Source organism: Stegostoma tigrinum, chromosome 2 (genome assembly GCF_030684315.1).
Source record: "Stegostoma tigrinum isolate sSteTig4 chromosome 2, sSteTig4.hap1, whole genome shotgun sequence".
NCBI classification, from domain to species: Eukaryota; Metazoa; Chordata; class Chondrichthyes; order Orectolobiformes; family Stegostomatidae; genus Stegostoma; species Stegostoma tigrinum.
Window position 1 is genome coordinate 18903585 of NC_081355.1, and position 22125 is coordinate 18925709.

General features: G+C 42.7%; 2 protein-coding genes across 6 annotated transcripts in view; both read right to left on the minus strand.

The window, feature by feature from the left end:
- Window positions 1–1600: 1600 nt before the first annotated feature.
- Window positions 1601–10202, minus strand: lrrc14b (leucine rich repeat containing 14B). The gene is made up of 2 exons (XM_048547545.2): window positions 9290–10202; window positions 1601–2246 (listed from the first exon to the last, which is right to left on the minus strand). Exons 1-2 carry the CDS (start codon window positions 10192–10194, stop codon window positions 1601–1603), a joined length of 1551 nt encoding a protein of 516 aa, XP_048403502.2. The 5' UTR covers window positions 10195–10202.
- A 9473-nt stretch (window positions 10203–19675) lies between these two features.
- The window catches only part of zgc:158766 (uncharacterized protein LOC100009641 homolog), a 288496-nt gene continuing 286046 nt past the window's right edge, over window positions 19676–22125 (minus strand). For 3 of the 5 annotated variants that reach the window (XM_048559809.2, XM_048559817.2, XM_048559790.2), the window contains one exon: window positions 20493–20609. Coding sequence is in view for 2 of the 5 variants with exons in the window: in XM_048559826.1 (XP_048415783.1) it covers window positions 20509–20609 (101 nt within the window). In the remaining 3 variants the exon portion in view is untranslated. Of the gene's footprint in view, window positions 20610–22125 lie in introns of all 5 variants that reach the window. The other 2 variants (XM_048559826.1, XM_048559800.2) reach the window with 2 other exon arrangements.

The window sequence follows — 22125 nt, forward strand, 5'->3', positions numbered from 1 at the left end:
TTGCACAAAGCAATCCCCGATCCTCCATTTGGTTACCCCGATGTACCGGAGGCCAAATCAGGAAGAGAGGATGCAGTATACCACATTAGTAGATGCGCATGTGAACATCTGTTAGATGTGGAAGATCTTCTTGGGGCCTGAGATGGGGGTGAAGGGGGAGGTGTACCACTTTCTGCGGTTGCAGGGAAAAGTGCTGGGGGTGGTGGGGCTAGTGGGGAGTGTGGAGCCAACAAGGGAATCATGGAGAGAGTGGTCCCTCTGGAAAGCAGATAAGGGTGGGGAGGGAAAAATGTCTTTGGTAGTGGGGTCAAATTGCAGATGGCGGAAGTGCTGGAGGTTTGGAGGTTGGTGGGGTGGTACTTGAGGACGAGGGAGATTCTGTTTTGGCTATTATTGCAGGGAGAGAGAGTGAGGGATAAGTTGCAGGAAATGCGAGAGACGCAGTGAAGGGTGTTTTCGACCACTGTGGAGGGGAGGTTGCAGTCCTCGATAAACGAGGTCATCCAGGATGTCCGGGAGTGGAATGTTTCATCTCGGGAGCAGATGCGACGGAGGCAAAGGAATTGGGAATAGGGGATGGTATTTTTGCAGGAAGGTAGGTGAGAGGAGGTGTATTCTAGGTAGTTTGAAGGGTCCAGACCCGAAACGTCAGCTTTCCTGCTCCTCTGATTCTGCTTGGCCTGCTGGGTTCATCCAGCTCTATACCTTGTTATATCAGATCTCCAGCATCTGCAGCTCCTACTACTCCTTCTTATTTTTGTAATTGTTTTTATTTAAGTTTAACACTTTAGTTTTAGATTCAGGGTTCTCATCCTGAAGGTGATTGTAAAATTTGATCATGCTATGATCACTTTTTACTCAAGGATCCTTTACCATAAGATTATTAATTAATGCTGTGTCGCCATGTAATACCAATGGCCTTGCCAAATTTGTTTCAGAATATATTGTTCCAAAAAACTGTCCTAAATATGTTTGCTGAATTGAACTTGGAAGTGACAATTTGACAATTCCATTTGTGTAATTTGCATCAAGATTGAAAATGTCCACGATTTTTGCAGTAAATGTTAACCTGAGCGGGATGATAACCCGAGCTACTCTTCTTTGAAAAGCGTCGTGGATGTTTTGTATGCATCTAAGTGCATACAGCGGTGGCTTTGACCAGTTAAGTATTATTAGGTCTTGATGAGCTTGAAATGACATCTTACATGGAATGCTATTGAAACTTAGTCCAGGGTGACAAGCATAAAGTGCTATGAGAATCCCGAGGACAAGAAATATAAGGTAAATTGGTTAGGCAATAGCAAAATTACACTTGCCTTTACACTGATCTGTCAATAACTTTCAGAATTATTGCTGTCACCTAGCCCTCAATCACTCCTACTTCTGCCCTTCTCTCCCTTTAGCTCTGTAAATTTTAGTTGTCCAGATAGACACCCAATTTCCTTTTGAAGATAATCACTTAATCTTCCTCTGCCACCCATTTATGGCAGTGCATTTCGGATTGTAACTATACAATGCAAAACTATTCCATTCCTTGGTTATATTGTGGGCATTAAAATATAATAACCTTGTTTTACTAGCTGTTTTTTACCATAATATGTTAGTCCACTTGTTTCAAAGCTGTCAAAAGGTTGGAAATAGCATCAGTGAATGACTGAAGCAATACAACACTAAGTTCATTGCACGTCTCTTGAATATTGGAATCAAAACTGCCAAAAAGTGGAGATGTCGCAACGATATCATGTCGATTGGCCCGGGACAATATCACCATTAATTCTTGGTTTATCTCCGCAAACCGTTCCCTATCATACTTCACCAGATTCTCGTCAGTGAGTGGGTAAGTGAAAGTTGGTGGGTAGCAGTCCTTTGGAACCGGAAATTCAACTTTACAAAGCAAGGGCATTTCAGTGAACAGTTCAAAGAGGCGACAAAGGGATCTCGAAGTGAGTGGATTCCCCAGGAAGCTGAAACCTGTCAAGTTTTTGCAGGGCTCCAAGGCTAACAGGAGCAAGTTGACATGCTCATCGCTGATGTTGCATTCCTCCAGAGTCAATATCCTCAGAGTGCGAGATGCACGACCAAGTAGCTTGAAGAAGGTTGACGGAAATAGGTCAGCGACGCTGTGCCCACTCAGGTCCAGCACTTCCAGGTATTCAGCGTGCAGGCTGTTAGCCAAATAGGCCATATCAGCATGATTCAGGCAGCAACTGGATACATTTAAGGAGTGCAGAGGAGTTTTCAAAGGACTGGAGAGACAGAAGGTAACAAGAGAGAACACAATTTCAATTCAAATCCATAACAAAGAAAGAAAATGCGTAAAGTAGCACCTTTTACAACCTCAAGGCATCACACAATACATTAAAATTTTTAAAAAAGTGTTCTATAAAGTGCAGTTGCTGTTGTCATGTTAGAAATGGAGCAACCAATTCCAACACAGGCTTGAAAGGTTAAATGGTCCAGTCCTGTTCAATGCACAGCAAGATCCCACAAACTGCAGTGTGAGCATGGCCAAATAATCTGAACTTTTTTGTTTAGGAGAAAAGTATTAGGCAAGTCACCAGATATACCTGACTTGTTCTTCCACAGAATAGTGCCTCATAAATCTTTACATCCAGCTGAGAGGGCAGAAAGGACCTCAGTTTAATACATAATTTGTTAGACTGCGTCTCTGACAATGTAATATTCTTCCAGTTATGCGATTGGATGCCAACCTTGCTGAGCTTGTCTAGAGTGTTACTTGAACACACAGCTTTCTCAGATGAGAACACTACCTGTTGAACTATGGCTGTCATCAGCATAACAATTAAAGGACCTATCATGTTCTTATGATACCCCAAAGCTCTTCACTGCTAATTAATTACTTATTGATGTATGGTCATTGTTATAAAATAGGAAATGTGACAACCAACTAACCTACCGCAAGCTCCTACAAACAGCAATAAGATAAATGGCTAAACTATTGACCATTTTATTGATGCTGGTTAAATGATAAATATTGGGCAGGTCAACAGAAATGATGATGAAATGTCACCATCAACTGAATAATTAACTCTATATCTCAAAGGTATTGCCTTCACTGCATAATATTTCCAGTCTTTTCTGATTTGTTTCAGATTGCCAGCTTTTGCAATATTTTGCTTTTTTTTCCCCATTAGAACTTGCCTGCTAGTCTTCAAAATAGTGCCATGGGACTTTTATTGTCCACCTGAGACAGCAAACCGAATGTTGGTTTAGAAGTTACATTTCACTTGTCAGACAGTACATTCATAACTTTAATCCATCTAAGTGTTTGCAATGATCTCAAAATGCTTGGCCTGGCCTGCTATTTGCAATAGACATGTGCTAATTTTTGTCTGATTATATAGTCCTGAGAAGTGCCTTAGGACATTTTATTGTCATAAAGTAGAAATGGAGCTTGTTGTAATTGTGCATTCCCAAACATTTCTTTTCCAATCTAGTTTGCACTGGCTGCTGCAAGGAGCAATTAAAGGTAAAAGTATCTAATTAAGAGAATCTATCATTGCCAAATAATTCTAAGTACGTGCCTGGTATTTCTCAGGGAATGTGGGCATCGATGTCTGGGCTCGCATTTATTGCTTATCCCTAGTTGCCCTTTGAGCTGCCTTCCTGAAATGTTGCTGTCTATTTGGTGCAAGTCGAATCACACTCCATTAGGGAGGGTGTTCCAAGATTTTGATCCAATGGCAGCTGAAGAATTGGTGATTGGAGGCTAAGTGGCTTGAAGGGAAAAATGCAACTGTGGTGTTCCTATGTGTCTGCTGCTTTAGTCCTGCGAGACAGAAGTGGTTGCCATCTAAGAGGCTGTGGTACATTTCCACAGTGCATCTTGTAGATGGTAGCTGAAATATCTCTACAGAGGCGGGTATCCTGCCACCAAGTCACCCTTTAATTATACTTGGAGAGTCCTGACATAGATCCAGCTCCCTCAAAGTCAACCCTCAGATTGAACAGAACGTCTGACACTCCTGTTTATATCTGTCAAGGCTCCCTGATTGGACCATATTAACAGCCCCAATCAGAGAACTCATATTCTATGAGGTCTACCTGGCTGACCTCATTTCAGTGACAGCAGTATCCACTGCTGCTACTGAGCATTGCCAGAGGAAGAGAGTGAATGTTAATGGATGTGGTGCCAATCAGCCAGACTTTTTTATAGGTGATGTCAAACTTCGTGAGTGTTGGTCAAGCTGCACTCATCCAGGCAAGTGAGTGCTATTTAATCACACTCCTGGCTTGTGCCTTGCGGATGGTGCACAGGCTTTGGTGAGTCAGAAGGTTAGTTACTCATGCAAGATTCCTAGCCTCTGAAGGAAGCTCTTCTTGGCTTTTGTAGACATTCCATTTATCTGGCCAGTCTAATTAGTTTCTGATCAATGGTAACCCCCAGCATGTGGATACTATGGGTTCAATGATGGTAATGTCATTGAATGTCAAGGTGATGTTTAGATTCTCTCTTGTTAGATATGGTTTATTGATTAGCACAGTATGATGTGAATGTTTATTGCTACTCATCAGCCAAAACCCAGATATTATCAAGGTCTTGAGGCATTTGGATAGTGCTTCAGTATGTGAAGATTTGCAAATGTTGCTGAAGATTATGCAGTCATCAGTGAGCATCCCCACTTCTCACGTTATGTTAAAGGAAAGATGACCCCACTTCTGACCTTACGATAGAGGAAAGATTATTGATGAAGCTATTTTGTTACTGTCTTCTCCTGGAGAGAGCCAGGGATCTAGATATAGAGGTTATGACTTTTTGAACCAGCATTCTTGGTCCTTGTGGTTAACCAGAATTTCTTGTGTGAAACCTGATGTCAAATATCGTCCACAATGAGCCTGGGAGTTCACACTTTTGCTAAGGCTTGGTAATTTCAAAGCTGAGAAGAAAGCTGGCATTCAGAGAGAAAGGAGGAGTCAAACACAGCACAGGGCTTTGAGTAGAAATAGTTTTCATAGTTTCTAAAATGGAACGGGTGGCCAACTTTTTCTGTGCACATGTGGTCCCAATTATGATGCAACATCAAATGGTTCATGTCTCAACTTCATTGAAGTATATGCAGCTTCCATTGTAAGCCTGAGGACTGCAGTAGAAGTTCAGATTAAACTCAACCAAAACGACCAGCTGTCATACAAGCTCAGGCTGCTGCCAGCATGGCAGTAGGTGCCAGTGTTCAAAGGACCTTGCAGTATACCACAGCAGCCCAGCAATCTGCGCTCTACCAGATTACAAAGCTTGCTTGAGGCACAACTCTCGGCAGTTGGCAGCCGTCACTAAAGCTGCTCTGTCTCTGGCCAACAGTGCCCATGTTCCCATCTCTGTTGTTCTGTGTATGACCTTGTTATTGTCTGTCAGCTGGCCAACTCAGACTGTTGCCACACCTGCCAGGATGGTGCAGTCTGCAGCCAAGCCTTCTTGGCTTGAGTTTGTTCTCAAAGGCCTTCTGCATCTTTTCCACTGAATATCAGCTGCCTTCCAACAACCATGGCATATCCATTCGGAAACTACTGTGTAGCAGCACTATGACAAGCGACAATGCACAGCACACAAACACTAATAGCACATACAATAGTATTTGGTTTAAAGGTCTATGTGTTATGACATGTTCTCATTTATAAATTTAAAGAGAACTGTTTCTTCTATAATAACTTTCTATTTTGCATTGTGACCCAATGGGTGCTGTGATGGCCAGTGTTGGTTTGAAAATCCTGTTAGTAAAAATAAATCATAGAAATGTTATGGCACAGAAAGAGGCCATTCAGCCCATCATGTCTGCGCCAGCAGAGTAAACTAGCTACTCTTTCTAATGCCACTTTCCATAAGAGGGCAGGAAGAGCCCATACGAGTAGAGGATGAACTGCAACGTTTTAAAGATGGTGCGGGCACAAGGGATATACTTTGCGAGTGACTCGGTGGCGAGTTATACTGAGAATGGCGCTGGTGAGATGAGGCCAGAATTGGGCTTCAGATAGGCCTTGGGGGGACCGAGGTAGTTAATGTGCTGAGCTTGATCAAGATAGTATGAGAGAACTCACTAGGCCTCTCTGAAAAGAACGCTCCAAAAAACTTGATACAATGCAGGCTTGGCCAAAGTTTAAGATTCATCCATAGTTTCCAAATCAGGATGGTGTGTGACTCAGAGGGGAATGTGCAGCTGATGGTTTTCCCATGCAAGTGCTGCCCTTGCCCCCTCTAGTTGGTAGAGGACATTAGTTTGGACCATGCTGGCAAAGAAACTTTGTTGCATTGCTGCAGTGCATCCTTCAGATAGCACACATAGCTGCTATTGTATATCAGTGCTGAAGGGGCTCAATATTTGAGGTGGACAATGAGCTGTTTTGTATTGGCTAGTCTTGAGTTTCTTGAGTGTTGTTGGCTTTGCACTCCAAGGCAAGTACAGTGTAATTCATCATATTCCTAACATGTGCCTTTTTCGATGGTGTACAGGCACTGGGGAGGCAGGAGGTAAGTTCTTCCCACTGAATTCCCAATCTCAGATATGGTCTTAGAGCTACATCATTTATTTGGCTGGTTCAGTTCAATTTCTTGTCAGTGATAACTCCTAAGATGTTGATAGCACGCGATTCCACAATGTTAATAGCATTGAATTTCAAGTTGAGATGGTTAGATGCCCCCTTTGTTGGTGGTCATCATTGTGTGGCACAAATGTTACTTGCCACTTGTCCAATCGGACCTGAAAGTTGAAAATCTTTTACTACACGTTGGTATAAACTGCTTCATATTACAAGGAGCTGCAAAAGGCTCTGAAGGTGCAAACAAATGGAAAAGTAAACACAATCACCTTGGGAGCCATTGGTGAAGCATCTTAGAAGAGGGTGTTAGTTGAAATGTTGTTCTTTAAAAGAGCAGAGGTGCTGTTAAGAAATTATTGCAAACTGATTGACCTCATGCAATGGAAATTTCTGCTGGACAGTAACTGCGCATGTGCTAACATGCCAAAATGTCAAGGGAATAGACATGCGTGCCACAGATGTCATTTTGTTAAACACCTCATGCCTGGAAAGAAGGCTCAATTTCTCACCCAAGAAGTCAAGTATATAAAGTTGAACAATATAAATCGTAAGCAGACTGCTGGTTCAGCAACTTTGAAAGAGAAGGACTACAGAAATTTTCTGCAGTGTCTAAAATTTACATCACTTGTCAAGGATCAATAGTGCTGAAATCAGGGCAACACATAATGACAGAGACAAGAAAAGAGTACTTCTATCATTTCCTTTCTGTTTTCAGGTATCCTGAATAACTTCAGAGCCAATGACATTTGCAGTGAAGTCATGGTACTAATATAAGAAATGTAGCTGTCAAATTTTTAAACAGCATTGTGACCATATCATCTGCTTTTTGATGGTATGTGAGGAATAAATAATAATAAATAAATTATAAATAAGAGTAAATAATTATCAGGGCACCAAAGAAAAGCACCCCCTTTTTTCAATGAAATAGTAGAAAGCAACATTTGAGTGTGTCTGAGACAGCAGATAGGGGTTTGATTTGGCATCTCACTTCAAAAATGAAGTTTCTGACATGGTAGCACTCCCTCAGTGCTGCCCTGGGGATTGCACTTGGAGTTTTGCAGTCACCACCTTTCAGCCTCAGAGACATGAGTGCAACCAACTGAGCCAGAATTGATAACTACGTAGCCCTCAGATGAAGTGAGACAATTCAAGTATAGTGCAGTAATGTAAATTAGAACTTATTTTAGTATCATTAGCTCTGTTCTCATTTTTATTCCTACATCATCAGCAGAAAGATGAAAGTGAAGTCAAATTATCATCAAGTTGTTATATTGGAATTTACATATTGGAAGTGTGCACCAATTTAGGTTATTGTATATACATTAACATAGAACGCAGAAATTACTGGTGGTGGTGTGATACTGTTAAACAGATTTCAAAGTGAATACGTTTTGCAAAATAGTGAGGGGAGAACTTGAAATGGCCCAAAAGGCCGATTAAGTGCGCAAAATCCTGAGTCACAAATGGTCATGACTACAATAATAAAAAGATTGGAAATTGTACTAGCGTAAAATAATTTCTACCAGTATAATGTCAGCCAGTCACTCAAATCTTCCTGTCACTCATGACAGTTCAAAGCATTAAGTAAACACTTTCTACTCCCCATTCTCCTGCAGCCAGATAATTTCCTGGAATGGGTGAAAAACAGACAAAGAAAAATCACAGAGCAATAAAATAGAATTACAGAATCACTACAGTGTGGAAGCAAGCCATTCAGCCCACAGAGTCCACACCAACCCTCCAAAGAGCATCCTGCCCAGATCTACCCATCTACTCTTTCAATATAACCTTGCAAACACCTTGGCTAATGCACCTAGCCTGGACATTGCTGGACACTATGAGCAATTTAGCATGGCCAATCCACCTCACCCACACATTTTTGGACTCTAGGAGGAAACTGCAGCACCCAGAGAAAACACGCACAGACACGGGGAGAATGTGCAAACTCCATGCAGGCATATACCCAAGGCTGGAATCAAACTCAGGCCTATGGTGCTGTAGGGCAGTCGTGCTAAACACTGAGCCACCATGCCACCCAATAGGAAAATAAAACTATCAAAAAACCAGCCCAGCCTGTCCCTGCCTCCCTAACCTGTTCTTCCTCTCACCCATCCCTTCCTCCCACCTCAAGCCGCACCTCCATTTCCTACCTACTAACCTCATCCCACCTCCTTGACCTGTCCGTCCTCCCTGGACTGATCTATCCCCTCCCCACCTCCCCACCTATACTCTCTCCACCTATCTTCTTTTCTCTCCATCTTCGGTCCGCATCCCCCTCTCTCCCTATTTATTCCAGAACCCTCTCCCCATCCCCCTCTCTGATGAAGGGTCTAGGTCCGAAATGTAGCTTTTGTGCTCCTGAGATGCTGCTTGGCCTGCTGTGTTCATCCAGCTTCACACTTTGTTATCAAAAATTCATTTTTGACCTCTCTGAAATGATCAAAAGAGATACTTTGAATGTAATGATTGTTGTCTATTTTATGTGCCTCAGAACTATACAGAGACATCACATCAGTTTCACTGTATATAACAGGAATTTAATTATGAGTCTTATTCAATGCTGTTCTCGTATTTCTCGCTTCCAAAAACTTCTAGCAGTCAGCTGCAGTTTACTTTTTTATCCTGAAGTTCACACCAAGATTTAACAATTCAAAAGCAGTGGACACAAGAAGAGACATATTTAATCAAACACAGAACAATTGGACAATTAAATACTATAAGGGTCATCGGACCCTACCTGAGTATTTTACGTAATCGACCAGTTAAAGTGGAAAAAGCCAAATTCAGTTCTGTAAGAAAGTTCAGTTCACTTAACCTCTGTCCAATTTTCACAAGAAGAGATTCATCTCCTTGAGTCATTCTACGTACGTCAATGGTTCTTGCTGGGAGTGTCAGCGACCTGAGCAATGGGAGTGGCACTTGGCTCAAGAGGAAGTCAAAATGTTCCATTTCCATGCGAATGTTGTGGACCAATTCTAACTTCTGCAGAGTCTCAGACTTAGCCAGCTTGATGATATAAAATAATTTCCTCAAGGCCAGGCTGTCAGCTCTGAATTCAATGCATCTGATCTTCAGTGGGCACTGGCCCCTCAACAACAAGGCCTCTACCACTACTTCATAGCTCCGCTGTGTCACAAACAAGCTCATTAAGACCTCAATTGAGATGTCAGACACTAAATCTTCCAGTTTACGGGCTTGTATCTCCACAAGCAAGTCAAAACAGGTCCTTGCCATCAATTCAGTTCTCGCCCACCTCCCCAGGGCCTTTCCACAATCACAAGGCTGAAATTCAATATCATTGAGTCCCGTTAGGTCGACCACTTTGAGTCTCTTTGAATATGTACTCGAACTATTTAGAACGTAATCTTTCAGCCCTGTTAAACATGCTTGCAGACAAACTTGACATGTCCTGTTGCAGAGATCCTTCTCGCAGTCTGCCGTCTTCCCCAAGAGTTTTGAGATATTGAATTCTGCCAATGGCCAGTTTTCCACCAAGTCGTGGACTACCGTAGCCTGTTCCTGTAAATAGCTAGCTTTAAACAGCAGCGGGTACAGGTTTTGTGCTACATAAACGATGCTTCTCTGAGCGACCTGGGCATCTGATACCAAGGCCTGGGCACTGATGAAGCGTAAAGTCTTCATTATTTCTCGTTTCAGTTAGCTTTGCTCCTTTCAGTTTGTAACCCAAGGTAAGTCACCACGTTCTGAGCGACGGAGTGACTTTGTCCACATTCTGTGTCATGTATTTTTAGCAGCAGCTGCACAGTATCAGCTGCTCTGTCCTGGGTGGGAGTCATCCCTGTCATGTGCTCCAGCACATATTTATTTTAATAATAACTGACTGCACTGGTCAGAGAAAGTGCAGCACTGTTAGAACTGTGACTATATTCTCACCACCATGTTATCTAATGGTGAGCCATATCCATTAAATGAGATGAAGACTTCGTGTTGACTTGCTCAATATTGCTACTGGATCTTCACAATGCAGTGCAGCAGGTTTTCCACTTTGGCATCGATCTTGACCTTCAAATAATTCTGAATGTTGTATTGCAACCACAGATTGTATTTATGTAGCATCCTGTTGTGGAGAAACATTCTGAAATGCCTCATAGACATGGAATCTAAACAAAAACAGCATATCAAATGAACTACTAGGAGAGCCAATCAAAAACCAAATCAATAACTACAGAATGATGTTAAAGGAGACCAGGGTGGTGGCGAGTTGAAGGAATTTAATGAGGGAATTGCAAAGTGCAAAGTCCAAGATGCTGATGGCTAATGTCCCATTGCATTGGGATCAAATGTTTTCTTTTCAATCACTCAAAGTTTCCCTTTCCTGAAGCTGCTGTCTCATGTTGGATATTCTCTCTTGTATTTGCTGGTGTCTGGTAGATAACTTCTCCTAAAGGTGCTAATTTATTCTGGTGCTCCTTTCCACAGATGTCTGTTTATCACAAGTGACACTGCCATCCCCAACGCCAGCCAGAGAAGTGTGGCAACTCATTTATCTTCAGGAAGATCTCACAACAGCAGTGAGATAGCTAGCTAGTTGCGCTGTTTCTTAGACAGTTAATGGATAACTGTTAGCCAGGACATGAGGAGAAATACCCTTCAAGTAGCAGCATATGCTCTTTTATATTTACCTCATTCAATGAATGGACCTTCGTTGAGATAACAACCACAAATCCTAACTATACAGTAATCCCTTTCTATTACTTCTTCAAATATGCTCGGTTGGGCATGAATTTATATTCATTTTGAATCAAATTGCTCAGATATATTATGATGCAACTGTGTGATTTGTGAAGGAAGTTCTAGTTCTGAGGAAGGGTCACCGGGCCCGAAACATTAACTCTGCTTCCTCCTCCATAGATGTTGCCAGACCTGCTGAGCTTTTCCAGCAACTTTGTTTTTGTTGTTGTTGTCTGTGATTGGTGGAACTTAATCCTCAACCTGCTGTCCAGTGGTAAGGAGACTATCACTGAGCACTCAGGAATCTCTTGAAATGCTGACTTTCACAAGCCTAAGATGTGTCAATGCTCTTTACAGTCGCTTCTTAGATATACAATTGCTATTATAACGCAGCAAACGCAGCAGTCAATTTTACACACAGCAAACTCACACAAACAACAATGTGAGAATTTCAAAATCATTTGCTGTAGATATTGGTTGAGGAACACCAGGAGAACTCCACCGCTGACATGCATCTATCTTAGTGCCATAAAATTGCTTATATATATATATACCTGAAACACTAGACAGAACCTCAGCGTGACACTTGATATGAAAGGTAGCACTTCCTTTGTACTGAGTTATATATAGTTTAATAGACCTGCTCTGACACACCTCTGGAGTAGGTCAGACTTGAACACAGATATCACAGTTCATGCTCACTGTATCGGAAGAGGTTTCCAGCTTAGATTATGGGCTTAAATCTCTGGAGAGGGCCTTGAATTCAGAGGCAGGAGTGCTACCAATGAGCTGTGGGTGGCAATTAACTACTCTTAAGCTTCCCATTAATTTTCTACCCCTTCCTGAAGCGCTTAATACCTTGCAGTCACAGTCATCTATATCGCAGCAAAATACTTACTCTTTGGAAATGCATACTTATTACATTCCAGTTACAGAGGCAATGCAGTCGTTAGGAGAAGGAAGCCTTTCTCTCACTCTAGTCTCCATATGAGATAACAAGGTGTGGAGCTGGATTAACACAGCAGGCCAGGCAGCATGAGAGGAGCAGGAAAGCTGGTGTTTTGGGTCTGGACCCTTCTTCATTTTTTTCTGAAGAATGGTCCAGACCCATAGCATCAGCTTTCCTGCTCCTCTGATGCTGCTTGGCCTGCTGTGTTCATCGAGCTCTACACCTTGTCATCTCAGATTCTCCAGCATCAGCGGTTCTTACTATCTCTCAGTCTCCAACTGAGGTCAATTCTTAGAACTCATTACAGATTAGCAATGGAATTCAACTCCTACCTTATGGTTTTGTTCAGGTCCATGCTGAATAACTTATGAAAGGCTGAATTGCACACTCTTTTTGGCTAAGTGTGCATTGAGTTATTTAGAGCTATTCTCACCATGAGGTCCAGTAACATTTCTGCCATTTAATCAAACGCTCCTCACTATCACACATCCATAGCTTCTTCATGTCCACATCTATCCCCATCTGACCATGCATCATTCCCAGAACATTCACCAAAAGACCAGCATCCCTCGCATCCATGCTATCTTTAAAAACCGCTGTGCACCCGGCAAATGTTGTCAATCCAGCATTGCCCCTCTCCAGCAGCTCAATGGCATAGCAGCCATAAAACCACGCTGTTCACAGCACATGGCTAACACATGAAACCCTAGTCTCTCAACCTAGTCGCTGTTTTATCACCAGGCTACACACTTTTCCCAACCTGAGACATATTCTGTCTAAACACCCTCTCTGAGTCTCCAGAACACTTTGACCAAGGTCCAGTGGTCGCTTGTACCTTTTCATTGTCCAGCTGGGGAGCCTCACCAACAGGCAAACATTCCAGAAACTCCAAACTTGGGCTTCTCTCACCCACCAGAAGAAAGGGAATACAAATAAAACAAATATAAGCTGAAGTTTGCACCCACAATGCATCTTGACATTAACAATCCACGATGGTCTTCAGCACCAAATTCTCATCTACTGGAACTGGGAGTGAAATCAGGTCATGTTTGCCTTGTAATGTCGACTGAAGCTGTTTCTGTCAAAGATTTGTCCTGCTCAATGCCTTCATCCTCCTCCTTAGAGGATTGCTCCCATTCCCCCGACGTTTATCACATCAATATTTTACTTGGTCCAATTGTGCAGAGTGCAGCAGCACACGATGGTGCAGTACATACTGTCTGAATTATACTGCACAGTGCCTCCCAGACCACTCCAAGCTGTGGAACTGGGCCTTCCTCGTCAATAGTCTGCTCTACCATAGCCTTGGTGACAACACCTGGTTGAATGTTCCACATCAGCTGAGTGACTGGCACATCAGATCCAAAAGGGAGTGGCTGCTCTGTTCTGTCCATCTTCTCATCCCAAACCCACCTTCCTTTGCATTCACTCAAATCCATACTTCAATTGTCCATTGCATGCCATTGCCATACTTCGATGGGTCATGATACAGCAATGTTGCCCTCAGTCCTCATCACCCTTGGAAGTTACACAAGTGATGGGGTGCTTTTGGGCAGTATTCACCTCCTTATAAGTTATTGTTGTTAACTCCTGCCTCATGGCGATGGCAATGTCGGTGCATGGTGCAATCCGTTTTGGAGCAACATTTGTTACATAAATGCATTCACTCCTGTTGTATTGCATATGTACAAAGGAAAGTTTGCAAATGAAATGTTGCTGGAGTTTACAAATCCATGCTTCATGTATTTATCCCTTCAATCTCCTAACATTCAGTGATGTGGATCCTGCACTTTCAACTGTCAAAAGTGACACTGATTCAACCCAGCACATCTAGAGAATGACAAATGATGGTAGGGAATGCAGCTTGCAGAGGACACAATAGGAACCAGACCCCACCTGTTGACCACACACCAACCACTCTGAGCAATTATGCCTTGTTTTATCTCACACACTCTCGACAGTCCATTTCCAATTGTAGCCCCAGTTGGAAACCCACCACATTGGCTCCAGCTGTCATTTCAGCCCTCCTGAACCTGAAAATTTCATGTTAACTGTACCTGCCCTGCTCCTCTATATCCCTCCCACCATTTGGCCCATGGTCATGGTCACTCCCAGTAATTCCCCCTCCCATAGCCTACCATTTCCTCCAATTTTCCACACATCTCCTCTTAACTTTTTTCACCTTCCTTTAAATCTAACCCCTGATTATTCATCCTTCCAGTAAGGGGACAGGTTTCTTCCTGTCTACCCTGTCCATGCTACTCATAATTTCATGCGTCTCAATCATGTATCCTCTCCGTCTGACAACTCCTGGTTGAATGTTCCACATCAGCTGAGTGACTGGCACATCAGATCCAAAAGGGAGTGGCTGCTCTATTCTGTCCATCTTCTCATCCCAAACCCACCTTTCCTTTGCATTCACTCAAATCCATACTTCAATTGTCCATTGCATGGCATTGCCATACTTCGATGGGTCATGATACAGCAATGTTGCCCTCAGCCCTCATCGCCCTTGGAAGTTACACAAGTGATGGGGTGCTTTTGGGCAGTATTCACCTCCTTATAAGTTATTGTTGTTAACTCCTGCCTCATGGCGATGGCAATGTTCCAAAGAAAACGACCCCAGCCTATCCAATCTCTTTTCATAACCAGAAGTCTCCAGCCAAGGCAACATCCTCGTAAATCTCTTCGGTACCCTCTCCAATGTAAACACATGTTTGATATCTGGGTCCTCCCCATCCCAGAAAGATTCCTACTGACAATGATGACAAACAACTTGTCTGTGCTCTGTACAAAATAGCATGTCAAAATAGCTTGTACAAAATGCGGAGGAATGGAATTGTGGGAGATATAGCAGTTTGGATCAGAAATTGGCTTGCTGAAAGAAGACAGAGGGTGGTAGTTGATGGGAAATGTTCATCCTGGAGACCAGTTACTAGTGGTGTACCGCAAGGGTCAGTGTTGGGTCCACTGCTGTTTGTCATTTTTATAAATGACCTGGATGAAGGCGTAGAAGGATGGGTTAGTAAATTTGCAGACGACACTAAGGTCGGTGGAGTTGTGGATAGTGACGAAGGATGCTGTAGGTTGCAGAGAGACATAGATAAGCTGCAGAGCTGGGCTGAGAGTTGGCAAATGGAGTTTAATGCAGACAAGTGTGAGGAGATGCACTTTGGTAGGAGTAACCAGAAGGCAAACTACAAGGCTAATGGTAAGATTCTTAGTAGTGTAGATGAGCAGAGAGATCTCGGTGTCCATGTACACAGATCCTTGAAAGTTGCCACCCAGGTTGATAGGGCTGTTAAGAAGGCATACAGTGTTTTAGCTTTTATTAATAGAGGGATTGAGTTCCGGAACCAAGAGGTTATGGTGAAGCTGTACAAAACTCTGGTGCGGCCGCACTTGGAGTATTGTGTGCAGTTCTGGTCACCGCATTATAAGAAGGATGTGGAAGCTTTGGAAAGGGTGCAGAGGAGATTTACTAGGATGTTGCCTGGTATGGAGGGAAGGTCTTACAAGGAAAGGCTGAGGGACTTGAGGCTGTTTTCATTAGAGAGAAGAAGGTTGAGAGGTGACTTAATTGAAGCATATAAAATAATCAGAGGGTTAGATAGGGTGGATAGGGAGATCCTTTTTCCTAGGATGGTGATGGCGAGCACGAGGGGGCATAGCTTTAAATTGAGGGGTGAAAGATATAGGACAGATGTCAGAGGTAGTTTCTTTACTCAGAGAGTAGTAAGGGAATGGAACGCTTTGCCTGCAACGGTAGTAGATTCGCCAACTTTAGGTACATTTAAGTCGTCATTGGATAAGCATATGGACGTACATGGAATAGTGTAGGTTAGATGGGCTTGAGATCGGTATGACAGGTCGGCACAACATTGAGGGCCGAAGGGCCTGTACTGTACTGTAATGTTCTGTGATCTATGGCATTACCGATAGCCTTTTGCCCTGGCTGAAATTCCAATGAGCTAACAATTGTGACAAGGCAATGCAAGGCAGGGCAAAGATGCTGCAAGCACCCAGGCAGGCACTAAGTGAGTGTTGAGGGGAGATACGGTTCAGCCTGGGTCTAATCTGTGAGCTCGGAATGCAAGTCCTTGCAACAACCTTTCAAATGCTCGTCACTGGTGCACTCTGCTATGTAAATCTGTGCCTTCTAACTGGTGGATCGGAGAAATGTCATGAAGAGTTGGCACATGCTGAATGCCAATGTCCATGGATGAAGTATGTGCATAGTTGGTTCCCATGGATCATGACTGAGTTGTCATTTGGTGCTGATCAGCATAGAGACAGTACACATGACCATTTATAAAACACTTCTGGTTGCATATTGGTTAGACACAGAAATGTGTTAGAAGTCAAGTTGAGGGTTGACACTGGAGTTGGCATTATCAATACCCAGATTGATTTGAACAGAGATAAATTCAGTTCTCATCAGTTTGACTTTGTGCATGAGAACATGTGCTCCATTTAGTGATGCTGTTGGCTGCAAACCCAATTGTAAACTAAAGTGTGTTGGACAAAGGTCAATCCAGACGAAGAGCGTGTCATGTTTGCTTATGACTCCTAGTTGGGAGATAGGTGGATTAAAAGACCTGTGAAACAGGGTGCTCTTAACACTGTCCTCTGCCCTTGTTTTTGAAGCACATCCCCAAGCTCCCTGCGAACCCACCTCATCACCCATCCCATCATTTTTCACCATTGTCTGGGTATTCCTCAAAATTGAGGCCTTGGTGGGTGTCATACCAGCAGCACCCACTGCCTTGGTGGTGGCACTGATGAGCGTTGCTGAAGAAGTTGCTGGTCTCTGATGATGCCTCAGGTCCTTGATCCCAGGGACATGCCCGACGCTGGCCTGTCAACTGTCTGAATGGCACAAGACGAAGCTATTACATCCAGCAGGTTCTGCCCTAAGGATTGAATTTACCAGAAATCAACGTAAGGGTCAGTTTTGGAGACTTTCATGGAAGATTTCTCCCTGTGAAGCCTCGTGGCATCATCTGACACTCACCTCATTAACCATGCCCCATGTTCTCACCACTGCTGGGACTCCTGAAGCCCACCTCTGCACCATTCATGCATTGGGTGGTGCCTTTTACCATTCACATAGCGGGACAGCAACCTTCAAACCAATGCTTCACAGTGCAAGTAGGTGGCATGGCTGAATACTCACTACACACTCTTATACCCATCACTGTGTGAGCACTTAGCCAAGCACATGGAATCGAACCCTTTCATAAAGCCTTGTTGTGCCTCTTGTTCACCCAGAGGGCATCTTTAGCCATGACTTCTTCTTGGGGAGGCCATTTTAGCTCTTTTCGAACTTGCTGCAGGTTTTGAACTTGCTAGCGCATGTGTTCCTCTATTTTTCTACACTTTCATGGCATCACAGCAACAGTGACAATAACCCCCCCGATGCACCTGGATCCATTGGTCACATTTGTAATGAAGCTTTCTTCACTGGAGAAAAAGAACATGTCCTTTGCAATGCTATTTGCATCCCTAACAAATGGTGGCTTAACATAATCCTAGACATTGAGACCGGAGCAGTTCAGCAAAGAGAGAATTGGAATGCCCCCAAAATGTATTTTGACAATAGACCTTATTCTGATGAATGCAACCCCAGTTATGTTGCAAAGAGGTTGGAGGAGGCTGTAGTGCTGCATGATTACTGAGACCTTGTGCTCCCAGACTGACAAAACCTAAGAAAGGCATCATTTCATGTCAGAGCATGTTGCAGGATATTTACCTTCAAGGTGAGGAGGAATTGGTTCTGTGCCCCTGAATCATTTCTGAGATATTACAGTATCATTGTACTTTCTGGCCCTCAAGTGCCAATTGTCAGGTCACCTAGTAGTACTTCTGCCTCACAGAAGTCTGCAATGACCAATGACATGGTTAAGATTGTTTGTGATCAGTATTTGCACCCCCCAGAGATGGACACTATCACATGCACAATGTTCTAAATTCTATATAGTGGCTCAGTGGTTAGCACTTCTGCCTCACAGTACCAGGGACATAGGTTCAATTCAAGCCTTGGGTGGGTCTGTGTGGAGTTTGCACATTCTCCCTGTGTCTGCATGGGTCGCCTTTGGGTGTTCTGGTTTCCTTCCACAATCCAAAGAATTGCAGGCTCAGTGAATTTGCCGTGCTAAATTGCTCTGTAGAATGCAGGCTAGGTTTGTTAACTACAGTAAATATGGGAATAGGGTGCCGTGTTCTACAGAGGGTTAGTGCAGAGTTATGGGCCAAATGGCATCTATCTGCACATAGGGATTCTACGATATATGCAATTACCTTTTGGCTGGCCTCCTATTGTTCACAAGTCAAGCTTGTATGTTCAAACAGGAAAAAAAACCGACTTCACCTGAGTGTGACTGCAGCCATTTTTTTATTTGCAGTTCACATTTAGGACTCGAGCCAAAATGGCAGGAAAAAAGATGTTGCAATTGGCACAGTGAATCATTCCAAGTGCAGGTTGGTAATCAAAGGTTTCCTCTGAACTTTCATGTTCCTTTCTTTCCAGCACTCCCTGGTCAGCTCATCACAAACTGATCCACCCGCATGTTTCCACACACCACCTATATTCACAACTCTCATCCTTCCTGTTGGAAGGTCATCCCCAGCCAGTCTTATCCTGCCCACCACTGTAATACACAGTTCTTCCTTCAAAGCCACAGCGATGGTGACCACCAATAATCCTAAATTCTGCAGTAAACTATTTCCTCGTGCTATCACCTCCCCCACTTGTCGAATTTATAACTTCCCCACCCTTTCCCCACGCATCCCAGGTTGGTAACTTCCATCCCCATCATTGAATTTTCCAACTTCCCTACCACATCACGCCAACATGGCCCATCCCACTAACTGACATGGCCAGATAACTCTGCCTGGTGCGTGACTAGACTGGCAGTGCCCCATTTTATACTGAAATGGACCCCTGCACCCTGACAACCTCAAGCCGAAGGCTGACCATGAACAGATATCAGATGCAGACAGCAACTATGTTGACAGTATTGGGTCTTCTTGACTTGATTGAGGACCATTCCCCTTTGACTTTGAGGCATGGGCATTTAGTTGACACCAAGTGGACTGCTAACAAATGCTACAGGCGTGAGATGAATGTAGCTTAATGCCATACAGCAACATGTCTACCCACTTGACTGACGACTACTGACATCCATGACAGGATTCCAGACTTTGTGTCTGTCCTAAGCAGCATGGTAAGACAGAAATGCTGTGAGCCAAGGCAGTATGTAAGCAATACAGTCAAGAAACCTAATTGAAAGGCAGAAAGTAATTTTATTTGGTAAAATCCTGAAGTCATAAAATTGATGTTGAGATTGCAGAAAATAGCATCAGCCTAGTCACAAAGGGTCAGTTGATTAAATTTGCTGCCTTTTTTTTAGTTCTATCAATTGTAGATGATTAAATATATACAAATGGGTAGATCGTTTGTCAGAACATAATGAAGGCAAGTGGTTCAAGGTTTTTAATGGCATTGGAGACTTGGTGCATAAACACACAAGGACATGTACAGTAAGTCATTAGCGAGTGGATCAGAAGCAAATGATACAATTCCAGCAGTCAAAAAATATTTGTAGCTTGCTTCCTGATCTGCTGGCTCATTGAATAAATGTTGATATCTGATCTTTTCAGATGGTCAGATTTGATTATAATGGAGGTAACTGCTATTGAAAGAAACTTCATTGCAGCCATCTCCAGTCAAAAGTGTACAAAATATAATTGGCTCAATTCAAATAATACGTCAATTTCCCGCTGAGACAAACATAATGAATAAAAGAGTCAAATTTTGTATCATATTTCTTGATCACATTATTCTTGATGCCCAAGAAGAACATAGATATATTGGACATGATTTTGGAAGAAAAAAAAAACTAGCAATAAAAATAAATATTTACACAAGTACAAATGCTGCTACACAATTTGATTTGTACACTAGCTGCAGTGATGACTTAATCTACAATTACAATTTTGCAGTTTCAAAGCTACAACCACCATACATTGCACAAGAAAATATGTCATGCAGAGAAGGCACCTTGTTATTTACAGAATGCAGTACAAAAAATGAAAGGCGAGCTGTAAAAAAAATGCTAACCATTATTAAATGTATGTACATATACTATCATTACTTCTCATTTAGTTTGTCATTAATGTCCACTTTCAATATAAAGGTGAAATGTCCCATGATTGCAGTCTCCTTGTAAGGTGGTTGAATGATTCTGCTCTTCTTTTTTCAGATTTCCAGGCTACAATTTCTGTTCCTGTATAGGGTGGCTGAGTGATCCCCATCAAAACAAGAGAGAGCAGTTTGAGGGTACTAACACCCTGCAGTTGAATCTGACTTCTTCACTGGGTCGGTAAGATGGTCCATGGCTCATTCTGTTTACAGCTGACAAAAACAAGATGTTATAATTCAACTGAAATTATGAAATGTTCAAATAGTTCAACTGGAGAGCATTCTGCCTTGAAAATATTGCAGCGTAGCTGTGGAACACAGACACAGGAGAAGGTTAAAACATCAGAAATTGTTGGAAAACCTTAGCAGATCTCACAGCATCTGAGGAGAGAAAGCAGAATTAATGTTTTGGGTCGAGTGACCCTTCTTCAGAACGTCTCCCATTTCTCCTCAAAGAACTCCCAGTACCGAAGAAATGTCACTGAATCTGAAATATTGACTCTGCCTTCTCAGCACAGATGCTGCCAGGGCCTGTTGAGGTTTTCCAGCAATTTCTGATGTTTTAACTTTTCTTAATCATCTTGCAAGCTTCTTAGTTTACCTACAAGAGATGATGGGAACTGCAGATGCTGGAGAATCCAAGATAACAAAGTGTGGAGCTGGATGAACACAGCAGGCCAAGCAGCATCTCAGGAGTGCAAAGTGTGGAGCTGGATGAACACAGCAGGCCAAGCAGCATCTCAGGAGCTCCTGAGATGCTGCTTGGCCTGCTGTGTTCACCCAGCTTCACACTTTGTTATCTTGGATTCTCTAGCATCTGTAGTTCCCATTATCTCTCCACACTTTGTTATCTTAGTTTAGCTATGATTTGAGATTAAGGGGAGAGAATTTTAATTCTCAGAATGTGAGCATGGAACTAGGAACCCAGTCCCATCCACTGAGTGGAATTTTTCCCACTTAAGGCCAGCAGGATCCTTTAAATAAGCTCATCAGGTCCAGATGACACTCTTGGATACGACGCTCATTTCAATATTGGGAAGAATCTGAGACTAAACTCTTTGGGAAGAGGAACAAACAGAGTAGAAAATCCTAGCATGAGGTTTATTGATTTCCTTTGAGGGGCCCCTGTTGGAAGTGTAAGATCTTCATCTTCTCTCCTCCGTTTGCCTAATAACACTACAGTTGGAACATGTTTTAATATAATATGTTTGCTCAATAATAAAATTCACAGCAAGGAAACAGGGCATTGAACCCAAATATATCAATGCTTATGCTTGCAGAAGAGTCTGCCATGTTATTTCACTTAATCCATCAACATACCTTTCTATTCTTTTCTTCTTAATGCATTTATCTAGTCTTTGCTCATCTAGTATTAACATCTAGAATCTTAGCATCATTTAGTAGAGACTTTGTCCACAAGGGTAAAGATTTTTTTTATCAAACTGCTTCATCATTTTAAAGATTTCCATTATGTCATCTCTCAAATTCCTGTTTTCTGGAGAAAGAATACTAAACTCTTCCTGTTATAATCTCTCAGTTCCAGAATTATTCCTGCAAATCTTTGTCGCACCTTCTCCAGTCCTTCTACAAGCTTCCGATAAAATGGAGATCATTGCCTGCATTACCCCAAGTGTGGTCTAACTCAGGTTCTATCCAAATTTAAACCAATTTTCCATTCCTCAATTCCATCCTACAGAAATAAATAGGAGAGCTTTGTTCGCTGTTCACG